Source organism: Pituophis catenifer, unplaced genomic scaffold, assembly GCF_029215685.1.
Source record: "Pituophis catenifer annectens isolate HBS135680 unplaced genomic scaffold, rPitCat1.0.hap2 SCAF_2, whole genome shotgun sequence".
In the NCBI taxonomy this organism is placed as follows: Eukaryota; Metazoa; Chordata; class Lepidosauria; order Squamata; family Colubridae; genus Pituophis; species Pituophis catenifer.
The window spans coordinates 106,209,528-106,233,515 of NW_027256882.1; the positions used below are offsets into that span (position 1 = coordinate 106,209,528).

General features: G+C 38.0%; 1 protein-coding gene across 3 annotated transcripts in view; it reads left to right on the forward strand.

Moving 5' to 3' along the window:
• The first annotated feature begins 960 nt into the window (after positions 1-960).
• The window catches only part of ARHGAP26 (Rho GTPase activating protein 26), a 253,469-nt gene continuing 230,441 nt past the window's right edge, over positions 961-23,988 (forward strand). For all 3 annotated transcript variants that reach the window (XM_070937338.1, XM_070937339.1, XM_070937340.1), the window contains exon 1: positions 961-1,786. In XM_070937338.1, coding sequence (XP_070793439.1) covers positions 1,633-1,786 — 154 coding nt within the window. In that variant the 5' untranslated portion in view covers positions 961-1,632. The remainder of the gene's footprint in view (positions 1,787-23,988) is intronic.

The window sequence follows — 23,988 nt, forward strand, 5'->3', positions numbered from 1 at the left end:
TTGGAATCAAGCTCAGTTCTTGGTGATTTCATGACCATGTCTGTGTAGGATTTTTTGTGAGAGAGGGAAGAACCGTATATAGTTTTGCTATTGTCTTATTTCCATCTTAGCTCTTGTCAATGCTCTCCCACCCAAGTGCTAACCAAGGTTAGGCTCTGTCCTGTCTAGCTTTTCAAATCAGCAGAGGGCAGATAGGGGGAAAGGTAATAGGTATGCACAAATTCAGCAGGTCATCCTGCTGATTTCGTTTTCCCTGCAGAAGGCAGGAATCGCATGCTTGTAAAAGACAGAAAATAATTTGAGCCTCAAAGGCAGGCAGGCAGGCAAAGGAAGCCGGGCTGCGAGTGTACAAAGGGGAACTTCATTTGAGGAAGGAAAGGTGGAAAGGATCCCTTTTATGAAAAGAACGGTTGTTTCCTTATGCCAAGGCCAGCGTGAAGGTGATCCCCCACTGTCGCCTCTTAAAAGGATCGACGTGCGTGCATAATTCTCCCTTCCCTCCTTCCGTCTCCAAGCGTAGCTCCCGGCTGCACCGATTCGCTGTAAGGTGGTTTCTCCTTCAGCCTGCACTGCAGCAACAGGTTTACCAGAAAACGCCCTTGAGCAACCCAGCCTTCACCACTCCTCCCTCCACACTCCCCCCCCCCATTCCGGAGGGTATGTCTTTAAGAGGGCGGGAAGGGAGGGGAGGGGATCAGCTCCATGCGGTTTGACATACCTCTGGCCGCGCCCCCTACACCCCCCCCGCCCCCCGCCCCCCGATCATAGCCGGTCTTCTCTTCGCAGGGCATCTTTTTTTGCTTCCCTCCTCCTTGCTCCATGAGCCGTCCGGCCTCTGATTGGCTCCCGCTGGTGCAAGAGGCGGGGTCGCGTCTGGGCCGGGGGCGGGACCACAAAAAAAAAAAAAAAAAAAAAAAAGCCACCCTCTCTCTCTCTCTTTCCACAACGTTCCAACGGGCAGAGCGGTAGGAAAAATGATCGCTCGCGTTCCAATGGGGAAGCGCAGGGTCCCGGTGGATCCCGGATGCCGTCGGAGGTGCCTGTGCTGAGCTGAAGATCCGAGGGCTTCTGCTTCGGGAGGCCCCGGGGGGGCAAAGCGCGCGGGGTGGGTGTCTCAAGGCTGCGGCAGCAAGCAACGGCAACGTAGACCCGGCGAAGAGCTGTGGAGGTTCCGGCAACAGCCACGACCGCACCGCCCCCGAGTTTGCAGCGTGTTTGGAAAATGTGGCCGCGAGCAGCGGTTCTCCGGCAGCGGTAGCGTTGCAACGCTGTTTCCCTCCTTTCTATCCTCTCGCCCTGGCGGCTGGTGAAACAGCCCTTCGGTGCAAAGATCTTCCTTTTAGACCCTTTTTTCACCTGCCTCCAGAGTTGACAAATTGACTTCCTGATGTCTGCGGATCCCGAGCAGCATCAAAACGGCTCTCTTGGAGGCTAATTTTATTTATTTATTATTATTATTATTTTGCATTTTGCTGGACGGACTGGATACATTTTCCAACCTTTGATGGTGGTTCTGCCCTTGCGATTTAAAGTGCTTTTTTTAAGGGAAGGGTTTTTCCGTTCCTGGACGTTTCTCTTCCAGCTGATTTGCTTTTAGCCGTAAGTCTGGCTTTGGACGGGCTGTGGGAAATCATGGGGCTACCTGCCTTGGAGTTTAGTGACTGCTGTTTGGACAGCCCCCAGTTCCGAGAAAGGCTAAAGTCTCACGAAGCTGAGCTGGACAAGACCAACAAGTTCATCAAGGAGCTGATCAAGGATGGAAAGGCACTCATTGTGGCCCTTAAAAGTGAGTGGGAGGTCGTCTGCGAATCTGTGTTAGGTGTGGTGGTAACTGAAACCTTGGTTTAAAGGACACCTTGGATCCAGTCGCTCGTGCAGCCTTACCTGGGAAAACAAACATGGGTGGGGAAGCACACGCATGCAAGCATGGAGCGATTGAATAGAAAGTGTAAGATGTGGGGTGGAGGGAAACCTCTGGCAGTTTAATACTATATGAAGGTGTAATTCTAGCAGGGGGGTTTATTTTATTTTATTTTTTTAATTTGATTTATATGCCGCCCTTCTCCGGAGACTTACAATGTGCTAAGCAATAATTCATGGATATGTTTATCTTAGCACTAAAGGTACACAGAGGTAAGAGAAAGTTGTATTGGGTCAAAAAGGCTGAGGGTAGATTGTCAGGCTTTTACCTTGACAGGGTAGTTTACAGACCTACTTGCTATCTGTCACTTCCTTGTCGGTAACCCAGTGATTATTTATGAAAAGGAAAGGGCCTTGGCGTAAATCATTTCTCACTGAGCTTTGTAGGTTTGGATTGTTTTGCTTAAGCAATTGCTTTTATAGTATTGCAATCTTTGCTGCTTAGTGGAGGTGCCTCTCCCATTTACAGTCATGTCATTACAAAATGTTATTGAGGAATGGAGGAAGAAGCGTTAGGAAAATATACTACACACTGACAGTATTTGGATTTTCTACCAAAATCATTCAAGTTATTCTCTTGGCCAGTGTTGCTACTGAATTGCTAAAGATAGGAAGCAGAACAATAACTTCATGATTTAAATCATTTGGTTTCTAAATGAATTGTTACTGAGGGAAGGAGGCTAAGGGGTTGTGCTGTCCTTTGCTATTGGTGTGGAAATGTGCATCTTGTTTCCTCAAGCGTACTTCCTGCAGTTGAAGTGATACTCAGCCCTGATCGCCAAACATTTGAACTAAAATAAGTTTTGCTGTCACTTTTCCCCTTTCCTTTTAAAAAATCTACTAAAATTTGAATTCTTTATTTGGAGATATAAAGTTATGTGTAGGTTTGAAAAAATAAATTAAAAGATACCTAATTTATTCTGCGGAGTTGATAAACTGTGTGTATGTGTGTGTGTGTGTGTGTGTATGTGAGAAAGAGAAAGTTCTATGGCCTGTTGTATTTGCGTTTCACTTTTTTGTAAGCCAAAGGCAAATAACTTTACCCCTATAAAGAGCTATTTAAAAGGTTAAATGGGCTAAATAAGTCTTATCTGTCTCATGTGATATTTGTGTTTAATTGTCATTGATGGTGGATAATACTTTGCCTTCTTGGGTATGGATCTCCACATAAAGCTTTTGTATAAAAAGTGATGAATTTTTCCTTTGTAGTAAAGCCTGAATTGGTCTTGTGTGACATTAAGCTGGCACATTGAAGTTCCTAGACTCAACACATATCTCATTAAGTTCTAAGAGATTTAAGGCTAGCAAAATCCTCGATGTTGGAAAGGTGTCTCAAAGTTTTAAAAGTGAGAGTTAGTGCATGAATCACTTTTCAGAAGAGGCTGGCAAGAATATTTGCTATATAATGGTCTGTAGTCCATTAAGGGAGCGGGTATCATGTATATTTCTAAACAAATTACCAATACTTAGCTGGTGTTGACAATGTGACAAGTGCCAATAACTTGTCATATAGTAGGATAAGACAACTTAATGGTTGGAGATCAACACCCATAAGGAGTACAGTAAGCTGCCTAGAAAATAGGGGAGTTGAAGACCAAATTGGGTAGAGGACATCTGGTTGCCTATCCATACTATAATTTCATTCCTTTTGCTCTCTCTCAAAACTCTCTGAGATAGATTATATTGAGAGAAGTGATTGGATAAAGTTAACCAATGAGTATCACTGTAAGCAAAGATTGGAACCTGACTCTTTCCAATCCAGTATATAGTACTAGGGGGGCGCAATAACTCGGTGGTTAAAGACAATGAACTTGTCAGCTGGCAGCCTGGATTCAAGATCCGAGCTCCGCACAATGGTGTGAACTCCCAGTTCATGTCCACCTAGCACACGGGTGTCAAACTTGATCGTGTCATGGGATGTATCGCAACGTTTTTTGCCTCTGCGGAACCAGGGTGGGTGTGGCCTGCATATGATACATCCGGACTGTGGGTTGCCAGTTTAACACCGCTGACCTAGCAGGTCGAAAGCATGCAAATGCAAATAGATTAATAGGTACCACTTTAGTGGGAAGGTAACAGTGTTCCGTGAACTTCAGCTATAGTCATGTTGGCCACATGACCACGGAAATGTCTCTGGACAGCACTGACTCCTCAGCTAAGAAACAGAGATGAGCCTGTAGAGTTGGACATGGGAAACCTTTACCTTTACCTTGATATAATATTCTACTGGATTTGACTGCATTCTAGATATTTTTTTCCTGATTTTATTCTGTATAGTGGCACTGAACGTCCTACCCTTGATGTTTGAACAATTTCATAAATGGGAGAAAAACAGAAGCATGTTTGTATTTAACTTGTGCTTCAAGATTTGCTACCTACGCACGGAGCAGGATCAAAGTGTGAATTAGGAGATTTGTCAGGTGTCCCTTTTGGGCCTACTGTTTGCATGTGGTGTGTGCTTTGCTTATATTGCTGCATTTATTGAAGTCCCATGGAGCTCTACCTTTTCTCATTTCTGTGGACAGTATGGCTGTCTTACAGCAGCTGTCTTCCATGTTGGCCAAGAGGGCTATGTAAATCTTTTGCAAGAGATGCTTTACAACACACAGAAGCTTGTTCAAGACATCGTTTTTGAATATGCTGGAGCAGCTGCATCTTTTTCCTGGTTCACACCGCTGCCTAGCAAGCTGCTCCTGCTGTGTTTGCAGGCATGCCCATGAATAGCCATAGCTCCTGTGCAGTCTGAAACATTTTTTGTTTGAAGGCTTGATATATCCCTGGCTGATAGAATTTGCTTTAGCATCTTTTTTTCTGTGTCTGAAAAATACGTTATACAATATGTAGTAGCTGTCTAAAAATATAACAAAGATGTCAAGTCTATTTAGGACATGTGCATATGTAACTCTTTGCCGTAGTGATTTTACTCATCTACGTTGGACCAACGGAGCTTGGGAGGACTGCTTGCGGCCGTCCCGAGCTCCATTTTTGCTGGCAGAAGGTTGCAGGAGGCTATCCCAGCTGAAAACAGAGCTCAGGAGCCCGTTTTCGCTGGCAGAGCGCTCGGGCTACCACAGGAGCCCCCAACACAAGTGATGTTGCTCTGGCCACACCCACCATGGCCACGCCTCTCTCCCCCCCCAGGTCAAACACAACCCTGATGCAGCCCTGAATGAAATTGAGTTTGGCACTTCTGACTTAGATCGTAGTGTAATAAGCGCAGCAAATAAATATGAGAACATACTTGTAATCAAAATTTCATTGTAATTGCAAGAAAGAATTCCAAAATGTTCACTTCTATTTTAAGTTAATCTTACTGTAGTTTTGTATGGTCCCTTGGACTGCAAGGCGATCAAACAGGTCAGTCATAGAGGAGATCAACCCTGACTGCTCTTTAGAAGGCCAGATCCTGAAGATGAAACTCAAATATTTTAGCCACCTAATGAAAAGGAAGGACTCACTGGAGAAGAGCCTAATGCTGGGAAAGATTGAGGGCAAAAGAAGAAAGGGACAACAGAGAACGATGGAGTCACTGAAACAGTAGGCCTGATCTTAAATGGAGTCCAGAGGATGGTAGAGGACAGGAAGGCCTGGAGGAATGTTGTCCATGGGGTCGCGATTGGTCAGACACGACTTCGCAACTAACAGCAACAACATAGTTTTGTATGACTTTCGATAAGCAGTGATTAATCTGAAACATGTCAAATATAAAGTATTGTTTATGTATTACATGTATAACCTGATTTTGCTTTGGGAAATTGAGGCAACATGTAGTATCCTTCCTCTCCCCCCACCCTTTTATTTTTTATTTTAATCTTCGCAGTATCTCTGTGAGGAAGGTTAGGCTGAAAGAGAATGACTGACTTAAAGTCATCCAGTGAACTACACAATAATTGGGTTTTTAAACGTAGCCCTACATTCCGTGTTAAACCAAGGGCAGTTTAGGGCCTGAATAGTACATTAAATTGTGGCTAATCTCAAAAATAAGCATTTCTTTTTGCTTTTTTTCTAGCTATGCAGGGAGGGAGATGAGCAATGTTGATTGTTGTAGGCTTTGATGGCAAGTATCTTTTGGGCAGTGTTATGCTTACGAGTTGAAGTGTTTACAAAATATGTGCTGTATATTTTTTTATTAATGAACAGGAATCGTAAGAAATCATCTGTAAACCATACGAGATTCTGTGATGATGGTAAATAGTATTATAGAGTAGCATAAATGGTTAAATAAGATGACCTCACACAAGGTTTCTGTTGCCAGAACAGTATTAGAAAATAATAGATGTGGTCAACATATTTTGAGGCTGAAACGTTCTGACCTTGCAGAGTCTCATTTTTGGATTGGGATACTTTGAGATTGGATTGCACATCTCCAGCTGAGAAGTACTGTGGCTAGATGGCAGCATTATTTTAGAATGTCAGCCATCATGAGCAAGTTGGTCAGAACTAGAAAATATTGCACATGCATTTTTTTATCTGGCAAAAATGGATAATGCTTCAATTTGAAAATCCAGAACATTCCCAACCAGGGCAGTTTGATGATGTGTGAACTTCAACTCCCAGAGTTGGCTAGAGAATTATGCTGGCCAGGGAACTCTGGGAGTTGAAGTTCACACATCTTCAGGCTGCCAAAAAGGTTGAGAAACACTGATCTAAGAAGATAAGGGGCAGGTGGAAGGCTGGAGTTGGAGACGTGGTGTGAGAAATACCATTGCCATGAATCACTCTTCAGAGAACGGCTTGGCAGCTCAGCAGTTCTCTTACCATCTATGTTTCTCGGGAAGCAACTTTGTCAAGAATCTTTTAAATTTCATTTCAACTTTTTTGTTTTGGACCCTGCTTAACTGTACTACATGAATCTTTCTTCCCTCTCAGCTGGGGTTCCTTTGGGACAAAATGTTGTGTTGACAGATACCAAGATGCTGCCACGTGATATGATACTGCCTTCCCACTTCCCACCGGCTTGAGAGTGTTGCATGCCTTAACTTATTTTTATCTCCATTTACATGCATTGCATTGCTCATCCCAAATGAAGGCAGCTGGCTAGACTATTCGTGGCCTGTATATCTTGGGGTTGTAAGATGTCTCAGGCATGTGCAGCTGCAGCTGTGAATTCTCATGTATGACCCTTCCTCCCACCTATGGGTCAAGCTGGACTTTGAAATCCCTTCATGGAGATACTAATCCGAATTGCCTTTGAATTTGTCCTTTGATATTTTTTGAACAGAGAATAATTGTCCACAATTTTGCCAGATTGTGACTAGTTATAATAGCAACCTTTATCATTTTCCCCATTTAAAACTGTTTTAAAATGAGGATTTTACTGTCAGATAAGCTGTGATATACAGAATTCCTTTCATAATTAGATATAGTATATAAAGCTACCCTTTTTGGCAGATGAGTTTGGACCTTTAACAATGTTATAAGCATGTGCTAAATTGTAATTCTTCTCATTAGAATATGTTTGAATAAATATTTTCTTACTTAGGGTGATATTTAGGGAGCATCCTTCCTAAACCCTTTATTGATCTTAATTTGGCAAATATGGCCAGGAAATAGTGGTGATGATGGGAAGCTTTGGGTATTTGTATGGGAGTGAAAATCAAGAATGAAAGGATATAACATAATAATTTAAATCAGGTGTCAGCCACTCTCCTGCTTGTATCTGATCAGGTAAGTGCTGTTTATTACTTGATTTGCATGTCCAGAATTTCCTTTCTTTAGGTTCTGACCTGTGGTAAGGTCAAGAATGGGTAGATGAGATAATTATGGTTGTTCTCAACCTATCTAACTTTTGAGATGACATGATCTAATTCCCCACCCAGATAGCATAGCATCCCAAATTAGTTTCACCTAAAGAAAGTTGCATGAAACTCCAGAAAGGAGCTACAGTATGTTTGGAAAAAGACCATTACATATACAGTAAATTTTACTTTGATCATTTCTGTCATTAATTACCTCACACTTTTATTAACAATGATCAAACCATAATTCTGCTACAAACAGCTGCTATACAGTGTATTCAGGCTTGAATAAACTTTATGTTTTATGGTTATTATGACATTCTTGTAAAATAAACTGGCGAAGAGGACAAAGCAAATATGATTTCACTTTTTTAATGCTAAGCACATTAATAAATATCTTGATTCTCTCATGCGTTTGCTCATTACAGTATGCCTAAGAAAAAATATTGTGGTTAGATTAATAACTGTAGCCATTTGAGATTATGAGTGTGCATAAAACAAAATATAGTATAATAAAAATGGATGTTTCAGTAACAGGAAAGACATAAATGATAAATAAAAAGAAATATGTATATATATATTGCTATAAGCAAGGACTATTTGAGAACAAATTGATATTGTTATAAGCCCAGTTTTTTTGAGAACAAATTAATATAAATGTAATGGGTAAGGAATAGAGGCAGTATTCAGCAGGTTCTGACCAGTTCTGGAGAACTGGTAGTGGAAATGTTGAAGTTCGGAGAACCGATAAATACCACCTCTGATTGGCCCCGCCCCCATCTATTCTCTGCCTCCCAAGTCCCAGCTGATTGGGAGGAAATGGGGATTTTGCAGTAACCTTCCCCTGGGGTGGGGAGGGAATGGACATTTTAAAGTATCCTTCTCCTGGAGTCGGGTGGGAATGGAGATTTTACAGTATCCTTCCCCTGCCACGCCCACCAGAACCAGTAGTAAAAATTTTTGAATCCCACCACTGGTAAGGAATATATTTTCAAGTCAATGTCTATAATAAACAACTTTCCTTAAACACCTCTTTCTTCCAAGATTGTGTTCAAATCAGTTCCCAATAAAATGAAGTTTAGCATGATTAACATGTAATAGACAATTTGCTTATTAAAAAAAGTCATGGTATTGCATTTGAATTAAGGGATATTATGCTTTATTAAGCTGTAATGTTTCTTAATAAAAAGCAGACTTTTGAATAAAGGACATGCCATGTGGCAACATCTTTACATTTTTTTTTCTTTTTTGTTTCCATTTATCATTTCCTTGATACTTCAAATGGCCTGTTCTTTGTCAACACGTATCCCTCTCTTCTTTTGCTTAGAATGGCATGTGTAAATTATTCAGAAGAATTTGCAAAGCTCTAGCTTCAAGTGAGACGCAAAATGAAATATGGATCGTGGGTGTGTAAGATTAATGGATATGACAAGCGACAGCAAAGAAAGAGCCTTTTTAAACAAACTTGATCAGTTTAAGGGCCACATCAGACATTGTAAGCTGGGCTTCAAAGCTTCTCCTTGTCAAAGAGATGTTGAGTCACATACACACATTGCATAATTTTTCTCAAGGACTTCTAAATCAGTTTGGAGAAGTTACCAGTTTAAAGAAATCAGCCAAAGCTGCTTTGTTCAGAGATGCCCATTTATGCAGCATTTGGTGTCTACTGATCATCTTTTAAAATCTGCTACATAAAGGATCTGCAAGTGCCAATTTGACAACTTTCTTGCATGTCACTTTGTGTGCGTTGAACAGCTTGGAATGTGTTGAAAAGGAGAATAATAACTTGGCTTGGCTTCTACCAAAAAATGCCACTTTGGATGTTTGTCCAAGAATTACAGATCTGATTTTGGCTTCAATGCTATGAGTTAACAGATTACCATCTTCTATCAATTAGTGTGATTCTACTCCCAATACTAAATGACAGGTCAAAACAGTCTTCATCTCTTTTTTGTAGCTGTATAGTAAGCACTTGTCAATTAAAAATGGTTTAAATTTTTTTGTTCCACTTGGAAGGGTTTTACTTATGAATCTCTACCTGCATCAGACTTTTTGTGCTTTCTGAAATAACACACACTTTCTCTCTTTTTCTCTCTTTCTCCCTCTCCTTCCCAGAGGTTCTGTGAGATGGTCTAGGTCAGGGTGTCAAACGCACGTCATCACAGCAGCATCACGTGACGTATTGGGACTTTTCCCCCTTCGCTAAACTGGGCATGGGTGTGGCCAGCGCGTGATGGATCTGGCCTGCGGGCCGAGAGTTTGACCACCCTGGTCTAGGTTAACAATTGGTAGCTCTCTACGGTTCACTCAGATAAATTCATAGCTGAGTTGGATTGACAGAATCCAGGTCTAACATGTTAGTTTAAACATGGACCTCAGGAAAAGGTTTCCTGGCCAAACTAAGTCTAAAAAAGAAAGAAATGAATTAGGAAAGTAATATGAGGTAAAGGAACAGAGCCAGTTTAAAAGAAGGAGTCAGACATTGTAAACAATAAAGAAGATGACCCTTTCAATGGTATACCAGATTCATTATGAAAACAACAAAGAGAAAAAAATATGGATTAAGTTCAACCTCCCCAAGGGGGAGGAGGCACAGCACAATCAAACTTGCAAAATTCTGTTATTATAGTTACTCTGAAAAGCAGTTTTAGCCTTCTTGTACAGTTGATTTTTGATCTGATCTACCTGGTGGGACTGACATATATGGCTATAAAAAGGTGGGAAAAGGTTATAGGAAATATTTTTGATACACAGCCATTTCTCTTTGCCATTAGAAGTTGTGGCCGTAAATATGGGATATAGCCATTCTTATCCTGTTATTGGGTATCCTGATAATGTAGATCGTTAAGCAGGAAAGCAAAAACGGGTGAATCTGGGAACTCTATGGACATATAACATACCATACTCTTCAGCTTAATCCAAAGGAAGTTGTGTTGCCTGTCAATTAATTTCTGAGCTACAATGTTTCTTTGAAGAGTTTAATTTTCACATCCCATCTTATCATACATTTGGCATTGTTAGCTTTGTGTTTGTCTATTATAAATGGTGGCCAGCTTTGTTTTCTGTGATATTTGATAGAACTTCATGTTATCCTTAAGCAAATGATGTGGGCTTAGAGATTTTTATTTCTTATTTATTAACTTTATATAGTTGCCCCACTCATGCTTTATCATGTAGAGGCAATCAGTGCTTTTTGGTTCTCTATCATAGACTTAATTTACCGTAGCCTGCTTCTGATAGGTCATACACTGAGAAGTGAAGGGCCACATGGAATCAAATTAACTGTCAATCTGGTGTGATCGACAAATTTTATCAAACAATAAAACTGTTGATTTGAGTATTGAGCAACTGGACTTTCTTGGTTTTTTTCCTTTGAAAATATTTCTTGGATAAGAAGTGAAACACTTTCAAAACAAGAAAATCTAGTTGCCTTTTCGAAAAAGCACCTTTGGGACAACCATGACCTGGATGATTGAGAAACTCCATAGACTTTCATGGAGCAATAACTTAAACCAGCAGCAAAATCTGTCTATATTGCTATACCTTGTTGTTGCTATACCTTATTGTTTCTGTTATTGTGTATATTGAACTATGTCTCTCTTTCTACAGTTTGTAAAAAACAACACCAAGCTTGGTGCTTTGTGTGTCTTCTTTCATTTTATCTTCTGAGAACATTGATAGGGTGGGAAGAAAAAGACTGGGAGTGGCAGGGAAGAATGGGGTGTGATATACATAGGCATGGTGATCAAAGAATGACTTAGAGCTTGTGTTTGCAACCACATACATATTTGTAAGCCTTTGTTTATGATACTTTATCCCTAACCTTTGGGTCAAGTATTTGGAGCTGAAATACAGTGAAAAGATAGTGTTAGGCCTGGGAATAACCATCTCTCTTAGTTACATTATACACATTGATGGATTGGTAGCTGGGGGCTTGTATATTATCAACCATTTAATTGCAGCATGAGTTCGAGAGTCAAATGCAAGATCGATTACATATTTTTTTTTAAGGCTGGGAGAGTGGGACATGTCTTCATTTTCTTAATCAAAACAAATGGACACATTATTCATTTCTCTTCAGCTCTCATGGGTAAGGAAGTAAATACCAGATGGGAGGAATAAGCTTTTTTTTTTTTTTTTTTTGGCTTCATATCACTCTAACCTTCCAATACAAGGAACTGAAGCAGGATGGCATTTTATGCCTAATTAAACTTTAGTAGCCCTATTTTATGATTAACAGTTCCTGTTGTGTGTACAAGAATCTTTTTATCAGTTGCCAAGAAGTGAGGATTCCATATATTTAAATGGGCCAGAACATACTTCACAAGAGTTGGTTACTAAATAGATAGAATTTTTTTTAAAGGGAGAGAGTCTTCTTAAATCCTTTATCATGGAACTCAAGAAGGTGAAATTTTCATTAAATTCTCAGATGGTCACCCATACTGTCACTGACCACTCATACTACCTGCTTAACTTTAGTGAAGTTGCTGCACTATTTGCAATCAAACTCAGAAGGAGAAAAAAATACGTTCTTGAAAGTTGAGATTAAAAAAACCAAGCAATGCAAAGATCTGCAATAGGTGGATAACAGATCACAAATAAAAACAATATTAAGTTCTAGTTGAATAAGCTCTAAATAGTTATTAATTTCCAATGAAAATGGATGAGCAAAACACATTAGAAAAAAGAATACGTTACAGAACATTATTTTCTTTAATGATTTGCAATGCCATCATTTAAAAAAACAACAGCACTAAATTCCTCAGGCCAAATTTGATGGAGTGACATTAATCTTTTGTTTAGAGTGATTTAACAATATTATTTTATAGAATATTATGTGAGATTGAAACAATCTTCCATATTTCTGATTATTATTTTTATTGTTAAACTGAGAATTTGTGAATACAAATGCTTGGCTTATGTTAAGTATAATACTGCATTTAGATATATCACATTACGCTAAGGATTTAATGACTTGGAAGCTGCTGATTCTATTTATTATGGTTGGTTGCCCAATCAGCCAAATGTTTAGACTGGATTTGACATTTTTATCCACCTGTTCAGTCCTTCCAAAGGACCTGGGATAGGAAGATGATGTTGTTTGATAGTGTTAAGGGTATCATTGCAGGATGTAAGCTGTTCCAAATAAAGCTGCCTTTTGCAATTGACTGATGGTGATTTTGTCCATGCTTATGGTGTTCAAATGGTGCTCCAGATATTTGGGAGTAGAGTAGACTCAAAACACTCAAAACACCTGTTTATATTATTACTATTATCATATAAAGAGCAATGTGAAATCACTGCTAGTTTTTTAACTGGTGTTGGCCTTCATAGGCATCAAGTTCTTCCAAAGAATCTAAGATTTTGTAATGTATTAGCATAATACAATGTGGATCTAAACAGCATGGCCTTCTATAATTGACAGATGGAAATTTTGTCAATGCACAAATATTCTAAGTGCTGTCCAAAGTGTTTTGGAATCACACCCACTGTGTTGATAACCACTGGTAAATTAATGCCATAGTCTTTCATCTTCAGTTTTCAGATTTTGATACTTCTATGATCTTCTCCAATTCTTTCTCTTCTCCTTACTATCTCCTGGTATTGCTACCAGGTATCAATTATTCATACTTTTTTCTTTTAAACTGCAGTTAAATCTTCTATGTTATAATCCAGAACTTTATCAATTTGTATTCGGAAATCTGAATAGTTGGGAATATGCAGATACTTTTATCTTGCCAAATAGAATGGAATGGGAAAATATTACAAAAATCTGCAAAAAAAATTATAAGGAGTTGTAGGGTCCTCTAGATTCCTGTATATTTGATACTTCTCCCCACCCAGAAATGTAAGGTCATTCTAACAGGTACATACGGTATTTTTCTCTTCGTTTAAGGACAAAAATAGAGTCCAGATCAGATTTTGGGAGGAAGGGGAATCAGTTCTGCATGCAGTTGATATGACAACTTCTGTTTCCGGAACTGTTCAGTTTGTATTAGTGGAACACAGTTTGGCAAGGTACATTTGTGGGGTGGGTGGGTGAAATTATTTAACAAAAATTAAATCCCAGTTATTTGCCATACTACAGGCTGGGTTGAATTCCTTACTCTATTAAAAAAAGAAAGCTATGCCTGATACGTTTCCAGCATTTCCTTAAATTTACTTATGAAGGATTCCATCTCCTATGTCGTCAGGATGTTCCATCCAGCTATGGTTTGGCTGCATGGTAGGAGTGCTGGATATTACATGGCTAAAATGTACCAAATGAAGTGTTTTGCGGTCATCTCTAAATTTAAACTCATGGCAGGAGTTATCTTTCCAGGAAAAATAAAGCTTTATGGGTATTGGACTCGGGGTGATTATGATGAGTGTAGTAAAAGCCAATGAGTATCTGATTCTAAAACTTTTCCAACAATTACTTGAGAGCTGGTCTGAAGGGAAAAGTAGAACACAAGGTTTTATGAAATAGAGTTATGCACCTAAAGCCAAAATACAGTGAGGCCATTTGCAGTAGTTTTAACTTATATGAGTTAAATGGGACAGAGATTTCTTTCCTGTCCTTATTCTTAATCTTTTGTGATGCCTAGCTTGTTCCTAGATGTGCAGCATGGAAAGGGTAGCAACTGTACATTGAAACTATTTTCTGCAAACACTACTTTGGAGACTTGTTACTATGCTAAAACATATTGTGGAGAAGAAGATCACCGATTCAGTGGTCTTTACCTTCAGATCAGATCGATCTTTACAACTTGAGTACTGTACTGGTGATTGTTCCAGTTACCCTGAAGAGGATGTTAAAGAGTACTGAGAGAATCCTTAATTTACTAGTTAATTTATAATAATAATAAATTATAAATATATTGTGAGTTAATAATTTATGATAATTAATGATTTATAATAAAGTTTATCCTTTTGAGTGCTAGAAGATTCTAGAGTCAGTTTCCAATTCTGTGTGCTTGTAATTTCAGATGAGATTCCTGTCCATGGAGAATGGGAAGCCTGCAAGATTTTATAGATAGGTAAAATACATATATACTGTAATTTGGATATATTTAAACTGTACTGTGGTAGATTAGTTCTACCGTTATGTCATAGGAGACATTGCCAATGTAAATGTACCTTTCCACTAGGATTGGATATTAGCTAATCAGAAAACCCTGTAATTATCCTGTTAACAGCCTGTAATTGTAACTCTACATCCTTTTTTGTGCCTTAATGTCAGAAGGAATAGTTGGATTTGTTCTCTCTAGGGAATGGTTTAATAAAGGGGAAGAATTACCTCATATGTGGCACTTTCACAGTAAGAGCCTTTTTTACCCTAAAATAAAACTCTTTTACAGCTGCTGGTAAGACAAATTCAGTTGTGACAGGCTGAGAACACAAAAAGTGAATGGAAGATGGAAGGAAAAGAGAACCTAGCAAAATATTTACTTTTTAAAGTAAGGCTGTTTTGTTCTAGACTCGGAAGCAGTGTCTGGGGCAGGAAAGATTTGTTTGCACAGATGCAACTCCAGAGCTACTTTAAAACTCTTCTAGTTGTTTGAAAAGCTGACTATTCAGATAAGACTTAGCTCCTGCTTGGGTACAATGCAGTTCTCCTTGTAGTTCCCATATTTTAAGAAAACACATTGAGTATCAGTTTGGTCTAATGGTTTAGGCATCAGACCAGAAACAGGGAGACAGTGAGTTCTAGTCCCACCTTAGGCATGAAAGCCAGCTGGATGAAATCTCTCCCAACCCAACTCACCTCACAGGGTTGTTGTGGGGAAACTAGGAGGAGGAAGGAGTACTATGTTCACCGCCTTGAGATATTTATAAAAACATAAAAAGTGGGATATAAATAAATACTATGTATGTTTCTAACTCTTTGACCCATAGGTGTATTGACTAGGAAACTGGGAATGGCTTCAGGAAAAATACACTTGGTACAAAATCATATTGGCTTTTGAGTACTACTAAACTCTTTCCTACCTCTCTTATTTCAAGGATGTGCTGTAGATAACGGATGGCAGTGTCAATGTTAACAATAAAACTGTATAGGAATTGAGAATAGTATGGGCAAGAGCAAAAAAGCAAGCCATAGTGATCTAGTGCCAACCACATGTTTAGGGATTCCAAAATCCAGAATTTCCATTCAATGTATGTTTAGATTCTCCACCTTAAGAACTTTGGTAATTGCCATCTGAACACATCTCAAGTCTGGTGGAGGAAGGATGCTTTGTGAAGTACCAATTTCTTTCTCTTCTTTCGCTATCACCTAACTGTGGGAGGGAGTCTAGAAACACGTAATATTGGAATGGGCTTTTATAAATAAATATGTAAAATAGAAACCAGTAGGAGGAAGGCCCCTTGGCCCTCTTTGAAAAAGATGGAACTGAGTCAGCTGCGCACAAAAACATGAGTCAGGCCTTTAAAAATCAAAATGCTTAATACGAAATGGAGGAGTTAAAAATAACCCCCAAACTACCATTTAAATTTTTTTGGCTTTCTTGTTACATATCTTTTGTGAAACCAAAAAGTTATAAGCTCCATGACAGTAGAAACCTTTGATGTTAAGTATTAAGATTCTGCTTATCTAATTTATGTGACCTCCTGCAAGAATGGACAAAGGCTGCTCTTAAAAATTGGGGAGGGAATTAGTGGGTCCCAAAAGAAGCGGAGTACATCCCACATACGGGCAACAGTACACTTCTAAGGGGAATTGAGGGCTGTTTATTTTTAAATATGATATGCCTATTTTAAGGTTTGTATTGCAACCTCCACTGTTCCCTGCCCCAAAATGACAAAAATCTATCATTTTTTAAAACAGCAGTAGTGAGTTATGTATGTCTGAGGGCAGCTAAAAGAGGAGATTGAAAGAATGAAGGCTGCTTCAAGAATATCTGCTAACCATCTCTCTTACTTTAACTTCACTGAACAGATATTCTTAGTATTTTTAGGCTTCAGTTTTACATTTCTATCTTTCTTGAGGTAGACATTTGTGTCAAGGTTCTTGTTCTGTGTTGGAAAAGATAATTCTTCGTGGCTTTCTGTAATATGCTAAATGGGAGGAAAATCATGATTCTTTTAGCTTTGTGTCCTCGTTTGATAGCAAGATGGGCGGCATAAAAATTTAATTAATAAAATAAAAAGAGAGCGAGTGAGTAAGTAAGAGGAATTGATAGACAAGGCAATCCTGGCTCTGATTTCTTTTCATGATACTTTTAGAACTATTTCAAAATGTTTGTACAGTTAATCCTTAACTTGTGACCACAGTTTGGGACCAAAATTTCCATTGCTAAACAAGGCGATTGTTAAAGTGAGTTGCATTTGATTATCTGACCTTTTCACGGTTGTAAAGTTAGTCACTGCAGTTGTTAAATGAATCATGCAGTTGTTAAGAGAATCCATCTTTCTGCAATTGATTTTGTTTGCTGGAAGCCCACTGAGTAAGTCACAAATCGTGATTACATGACCCTGGAATGCTACACTCATAAATACATGCTGGTTGCCAAGCACCCAAATTATGATCATATGACAGTGGGGATGCTGCAACATTCATAAGTGTGAGGACTGGTTGTAAGTTGCTTTTTTCAGTGTCTTAACTTTGAATGGTCACTAAATGAACTGTTGTAAATTGTAACCAACTGGTTTGTTGGTTAAGTTCTTAAACAATTAGAATAAATGGAGATAGAATTGAGCTTTGAGGCCCCTGTATTATCTGAAGTGAATATTGAAATAGAATCTACAAGATTATGAAGATTGATGGAATAAGTCAAGTACTATAAAATATATTCACTCAGTAATTTAAGAGCTGACTAAATTTTCATCAAGTTGAATTTGCTAACAAGAAAAGTAACTTGTATTTTTGGCTTGCAGGCCTACCTGAATTATTGCAAAAACTGGGGGGAAAAGTTCCCCAGTGAAGTGTACTTACCATACAAAAAATGTCAGAGCTTATCCCCACTACTATTATGCTGACACAATAAAGGTCGCGTGATGTTAGAAAATGTTATAAATCATTTGTGAGGAAATGACTCCAGTTGAAGAATTGGGGCCGCTGATGTTTTCTTTCCAGTCTTTTGTCCGGATTCTGAGTGCAATTTCACCACCCCAAATTTGCAGAGATTAATTTTCTGTGCCTCAGTGTGTACATATACAAGATTCCAGAGTGATAGAAACAGAATACTAGCGCTGAATAGTACTCAGATGTTTTGGAAAATCAAAGTGAAAGCCTTATAAAAATAGCATAGTATATTACAGGAGTGCTCTAGATTTCTGGTGGTAAACGAATATGCTGCTTTAAACCTTTTTTTAGCTTCCATTGTTTTAAGAAGAATCAATATTGCAGAACTACTGTTTTAGCTAGATATAGCAGGTTTTTCCAAGTGCCTCTTAGGTGGTTTTGTTAGGAGACCACACAAATTAATAGAAGGAAAATTCATTAATAATTTTAATGATGAACTTTAAAGAGTTCAGCAGCAGCAAACCCATACCATTTAGATTCAGATTAAAATAACCGCATTTCCCTTTCTTCTTTTTCCATTTTCTCCCAGCTGCAGAACAGAGGTGGTGAACTTCTCAGGAGTTAGCAAAAGCAAAACTTCATTTCTGTAGTTTTGGGTGTGATTTCCTGGAAATCCCTTGCATGTTCCATCAGGTCAAGCCAAATTGTGAAGTAGGCTAACAGGCTCCTAGTTGACCTTCCAGTGAACCCAACTAGTGCTGAATCTAGGCACGGAGCAAAATGTGCTAACCCAATGGTAGAGTACAATAGTTGAATAAATTGTATAATGGCCACTCAGTTTATGGTACTGAGCTGGAAATAATCATTATTTTTTCCTTGATAGCTTCCCTGAAAACGGAAGAGGCCTTCTAATCGCGGTTTTTTTTTAATAAAAAATACTGCACTTTTCGAGTCAGTATTGACTGCATGAACTAGTTTCCTTGGCAAAATTTCAGAAGTCGTTTGCCATTGTCTCCTTCCTAGGGTTGAGAAACAGTGTCTGGCCCAAGGTCACCCATCTGGCTTTGTGCCTAAGGAAAGACCAGAACTAAAGATCTCCTAGTTTTTAGCGTGATGCCTTAATCCTTATACCAAACTGGTTCTCTTTTAATCTAGCACTTGTTTCTTTTTAGAATTTTTTCCCTAAAGTTTCCTAAAGTTCGTTGGCAAGCTGAGAAACAGTAAAAGTGAATGCGGTTTGAATATACTTTGAAGCTTGACAGATATTTTATAACAATCAGACTTCATAAATATGCAGTTTGAAATGCTACTGTTCAGAAAGTTTTAAAAAGACTGTTGTGCTCAGGATCCAACTATCTCATTTTTAGAATAGCATAAGCAGATATTTCTTTTGATAAGAGCAGTGAATTCTCAGTGAATTCAGAAGAAGACTACTATATCCTCTGATGTTTTCAGTGGTATACAGATATTTATTTATTTATTTATTTATTTATTTATTTATTTATTTATTTATTTATTTATTTATTTATTTATTTATTGAATTTCTATACCGCCCTTCTCCCGAAGGACTCAGGGCGGTGAACAGATTAAGATTTCATATACATATAATAATTTATTTATTTTTTATAAACAGTAAATAATAAATTGAGTCAACTTGGTGTATCTGCTAAGACCTTGGCATAGAATTTAGATGTTTATTCTAGCCCTGCTTGTTGAAACAGAAAGGTCTTCAGGGCACGTCGGAAAGTGCGAAGATCTGGGATTATTCGTATTCCAGGGGGTATTTATCTAGATATCTAGCATATTATACTATTTTGGTAAACAATTAAGAGTTATGATTCAGAAAATATTTGTATTTTTAGCAACATTTGTATTGTGATTTTGTGGGGTTTTTTTTGAAAAGCACACTGACACTAAGGAAGATACATAGTAATAAATATTTAATATTTCAGTTGAGTCCCTATGTGAAATGTTGATCAGGCTTTTTGCTAGCCAGTTCTCCAGTTCAACATGCCAGTTTTTAAACCACATAAACACATTTTTATGATAGGAGTTTTAAAAAAAATTCTGGTTATTTGCCTTGAAGCCCTAGAATTCTATTTACAAAAGCCCGTGAATGAATTGGATAAATTCCTTCTTAATGTTCACCTTGTTTTAGCCACTCCTTTTGGGTCAGATAATCACCCGGAATCAAACTTAACTTGAGAATGTCTCTACATTGTCATCACAGAGTCCTTAATTTATCATGATAGGTATTGTTCTCCGACTTCTTTTTATAGCTGCTGATTGTTACAGGACAGCAATCCAATTATACTGTATATGCAGCACGCTGAATTACATTAGGATGAACTACTGTGGGTGAGTAGGCACAAAAGATGGATTAGGGGGCAGAGGTAGTACCAAAATCTGCACAGCATGTTCATTTCAGCTCTTCTTCTAGTGAATCATCTGCCTCTTTATCCGCCACAACTGAGCAAGCTGTCAAAATGAAGGCTTTTACTGGCAAAATTGCTTTCTTGTTTTTTCGGATTGTATTTCTTCTCTGTGGCAAATAATTAGAACTTAATCCCAGGACCTCACCACCTGTTTCCTGGAGGATTGCAGAGGAAGAGAGGATGATTTTGCTGCCTGCGAACCAATTTTACTCTTGATCTGGTTATTAAATGATAATTCATGGCGTCTGTCACTATTGTTGCCCTAGAATCTGCAGAAAATTAAGCATTTAGTCTTCATTTCAGAGGCTACTCGGAGGATAAAACTGCTGCACTCTATGTGGAGCATTGGGTGGAAGGGAAAAAAAAGGGAAATGAAAGCAGACAAGCCGGAAATGAGGAGAGCTACAGATCCCATTTCCGCTGCCTTAATCTCAATTAAAGACACATGGCTTTTGAGGGATGTTTTGGGTTTAACCAGACTACATCAAAGTGTGTATGCAAATACTTCCTGCCTTAAAAAAAATTAATGACTTTGCACATTTAGGGACATCCTGGCTTCTTTCATTGTAGTAACAGTTACATCTGTCCTGGGCTCCTTGTCCTTTCTCGCTCTTTCCATCCAGATTTAAGGTTTCAGTAATGATTCTGAAAGTTTGGAAATTCTGTTTTGGGTGCCAGAGAGACTATAAAATGGATAGTGGGCAAAATAGGTCTCAGTGATTTATTCAGAAGGGATCAAAAGCAGTGATCACAGAAGTGATCAGGTTTTCAGTAAATCTTCTTGTTGCTATTGAAAACTACAGCTCAACTCTTATCCCAGTTTTCAACTCACCTTCATTTTGCCAGTTACGACTGATCATGTTGACTGCCAAGAGAAGATAAAAGCAAGAAACTATTTTCTGTTTGTGCCTTGGAACATGTCAAATTCTCCTAGTTTGTTGAAATACACAAACCTCACTTAATCATAGCTATCAAGCCAGGATGGCTTGATCTCCTATTTTTAAAAATTTGGATAAAGCATAAGATGAATTTCATTACAAATTACAAGAGGAAATTTATTTTCTCATTTACTACAATAAATGTTATATCTTGTAATATTTAACTTGCAAACTCCAACATCTCTGGAAGCCAGAAAATTGAGGATTGAATTATATAGCTTCTACCATCAGATTATGCTATCTTGGTCTACTCTCCTTTTTGATGTTTGTTTCTCACAGTATCAATGTTTCCTTAGTGACTTCTGCCTAACAAATAATCCACCTTGAGAGAAAAGTCCCTAAACCCTGATATAAATACTTCGAGACTCTGATAGATATAACTCTCTAAAAATTATCTTCCCTGTATATGGCTTGCTTGTAAATGTTACCAGATACATTAATCTTAGCTATTGGTGCCAAATGTTTTTTTTTTTTAAAGAGTTTCATACATTTTCCCAGGAGCCCTTCTGCCTGCATTACAATTATGTTTTCTACCTCCTTGAGAGGGAGTAAAAATTCCCCGAATTTCCCATTGCATGGTCCTAAATGAGGAATTGTCTTATTGTATTTTTCTGTTATGGAAAAAAAGTGTCATTGCTCTATTCTGAAACTGTATTTTCAGGAGCATTGAGGGTTGCAATGTAGTTATTTCCTTCTTTCATAATTGGTGCTTTTCAGTTGCTTAAATGCTCAGCTCTTTTTTTTTTAAGCTATATGGAAACTTATTGCTACTCAGCTACAGATTACAGGAAGTAAAGAAATTCTCAACTCTTTTCTTTTAAGAGAGGAGGAAGGAAGGTTCATTTTCCTGTGTTCCCGTCAAGAACTGTATTTTGCCATTTTAGTTGCTTTACAACATTTAGGGTATTCCCAAAATTCCGCTAACCACTTTCTCTTTAAGGATCTTAATTGCCTAGTAATAGTGATAAATACTGTACCATAGTCAATGGCAAATATAATCAATACTACAACCTTATAATCTATTATAATGCTGCCAGGCTGAGACTCTCAAAATAAATATCCTGAAATCTGTCAATTAATAATGCCAACTTGACAATGTTTTCCTTACTGTGTCTATTCAGAGTGTTCTGTTCTGATCCCAACCGTAGGCTTTGTGAATAGTCCTTGGTTTGTATAAATCATCCATGATCATAATGTCCAAATTAAAGTTGTCAGTGTGATTCAGAATAGAAGGGGAAAAAAAGGAGGGCTCTGATGCTGACTGCAGTGGGATGCAGAGACGAAATAAAAGTGAAGATGTACAGTAATCAGATCAGCTAATGGTTAGACAACAGTATGATTAGAATTTGGGCGTGTGGAGAGAGTAACATCTGTGATTCTGCAACCAATGACATGAACTCTTAACAAAATGTAGCAAACTCTATTAGATTTCTTTAGGGATTTGGGATCGAGATGGGTTGCTTGGGCTCATATTTTACAAATGTATTTCCATCTCCATTTCTAGTAGAGATGTTTTTTTCCCCTCTTGTGCCAAGAACTTTAAAAAGTAAAAGGTAAAGAGTCCCTCTTGTAGTGTTCAACTCCTGTAAATATGCTGTCAAAACGTTGTGTATTTCTTTGATGTCATCTAATAATATTCTGAATTTTTGCAACCCAAATCTGTAGCTCCACACTGAGTGAAAGTGGTTTGCCATTGCCTTGTTTTGTGTGTATCTGTGTGTCTGTCTGTCTATCATCTGTCTATCATACACACATGTGTTCTTCAGTTATTGTGTCATTTCTGACTCTTTGTGACCATGAATAAGATTATAAGTATCTTAGTTCTTGTAAGTTGGTAATATCAGTGATGGTATCACTATCTTGCTGTCTTGTCTTCTGTTCATTTTCTTCTATTGTTCTCAGTTTTTATGAGTATTAGAATCTTCAATACTCAAATACTCAGTACATATTCATTCAGCACCCGTTCATTGATGCCTCTTATCTTTTCTTATTTCAAGTACTCCATTCCTTCTTCATTCCACCTACATATCTCCTAACATACAGAATTCTCATTTCAATGTGAAAAAAGCAGACAGAAGCAAGTTTTCCTACAAAGCTACTTTTGCTGCTTTCAACAAATGTTCCTTTCTCATAACTAACTAACTAACATATACGTCTTGCTATTTTTCCTGCATTAGCATGTTTTAATGTTTTTCAGATCAGTTTTCAGATCAGCAGGCCTTCTGTAAAGTTTCACAAATTCATCTGCTTGCTCAATTTTTTAAAAGTGCCATTTATGTATACCTTTTCATTATTCTCTGTGTTTTCCCTGTGAAACATAACTAATCCAGTTTTTGATACATCAACTTTTCGATCCATATTTGTTGATGTAAAATCTAAAATGCAGCAGATCATTTAATAATTCCTTACATATTTATTCGTAAAGGCATTAAGCAATACAACGGAGACATCACACATCCTTTTTTTTTAAACTCCCTCTCAGTACTGATTTGCTAAGCACTTCTTAATTCCCATGCTTTATTTGCTTCTGCATTAGTTGTACTTTATCGGATTCTGCAAAAAAACCCACCAATTCCATATCTGTGCAAAATGTAACATAATTCAAACCTAATTACCTGATCATATATTTTCTTTAACTCAACAAACATGCAAAAGAAATTTTTCTCATATTCATAATTTCTCAGTGACATGGTACAAAAGCCTGGTCTGCATACCATCTGTTCAGCACATATTTTGCTCATTGTCATTTGTCATATTGTCTCCTTGAAAATTCTGCTAGATGCTTTCCCAAGCACACTTAACAAACTAAACCCCCTCTTGGGGTTTTTTTCCATTTTTTTTTGTAGTTTGTATTCTGCTTTTCTTCCAATCCCCAAGCACATATGTTTAACAAGCTACATAGACACTCTATAAACAAATTATGTCAAAATTTCAATATTTCTCCAGTTACACTGACTGCAGCTTCAGCCTCTCCATTGATAACATTCTCACAGTGTTTATGACTTCCTTTC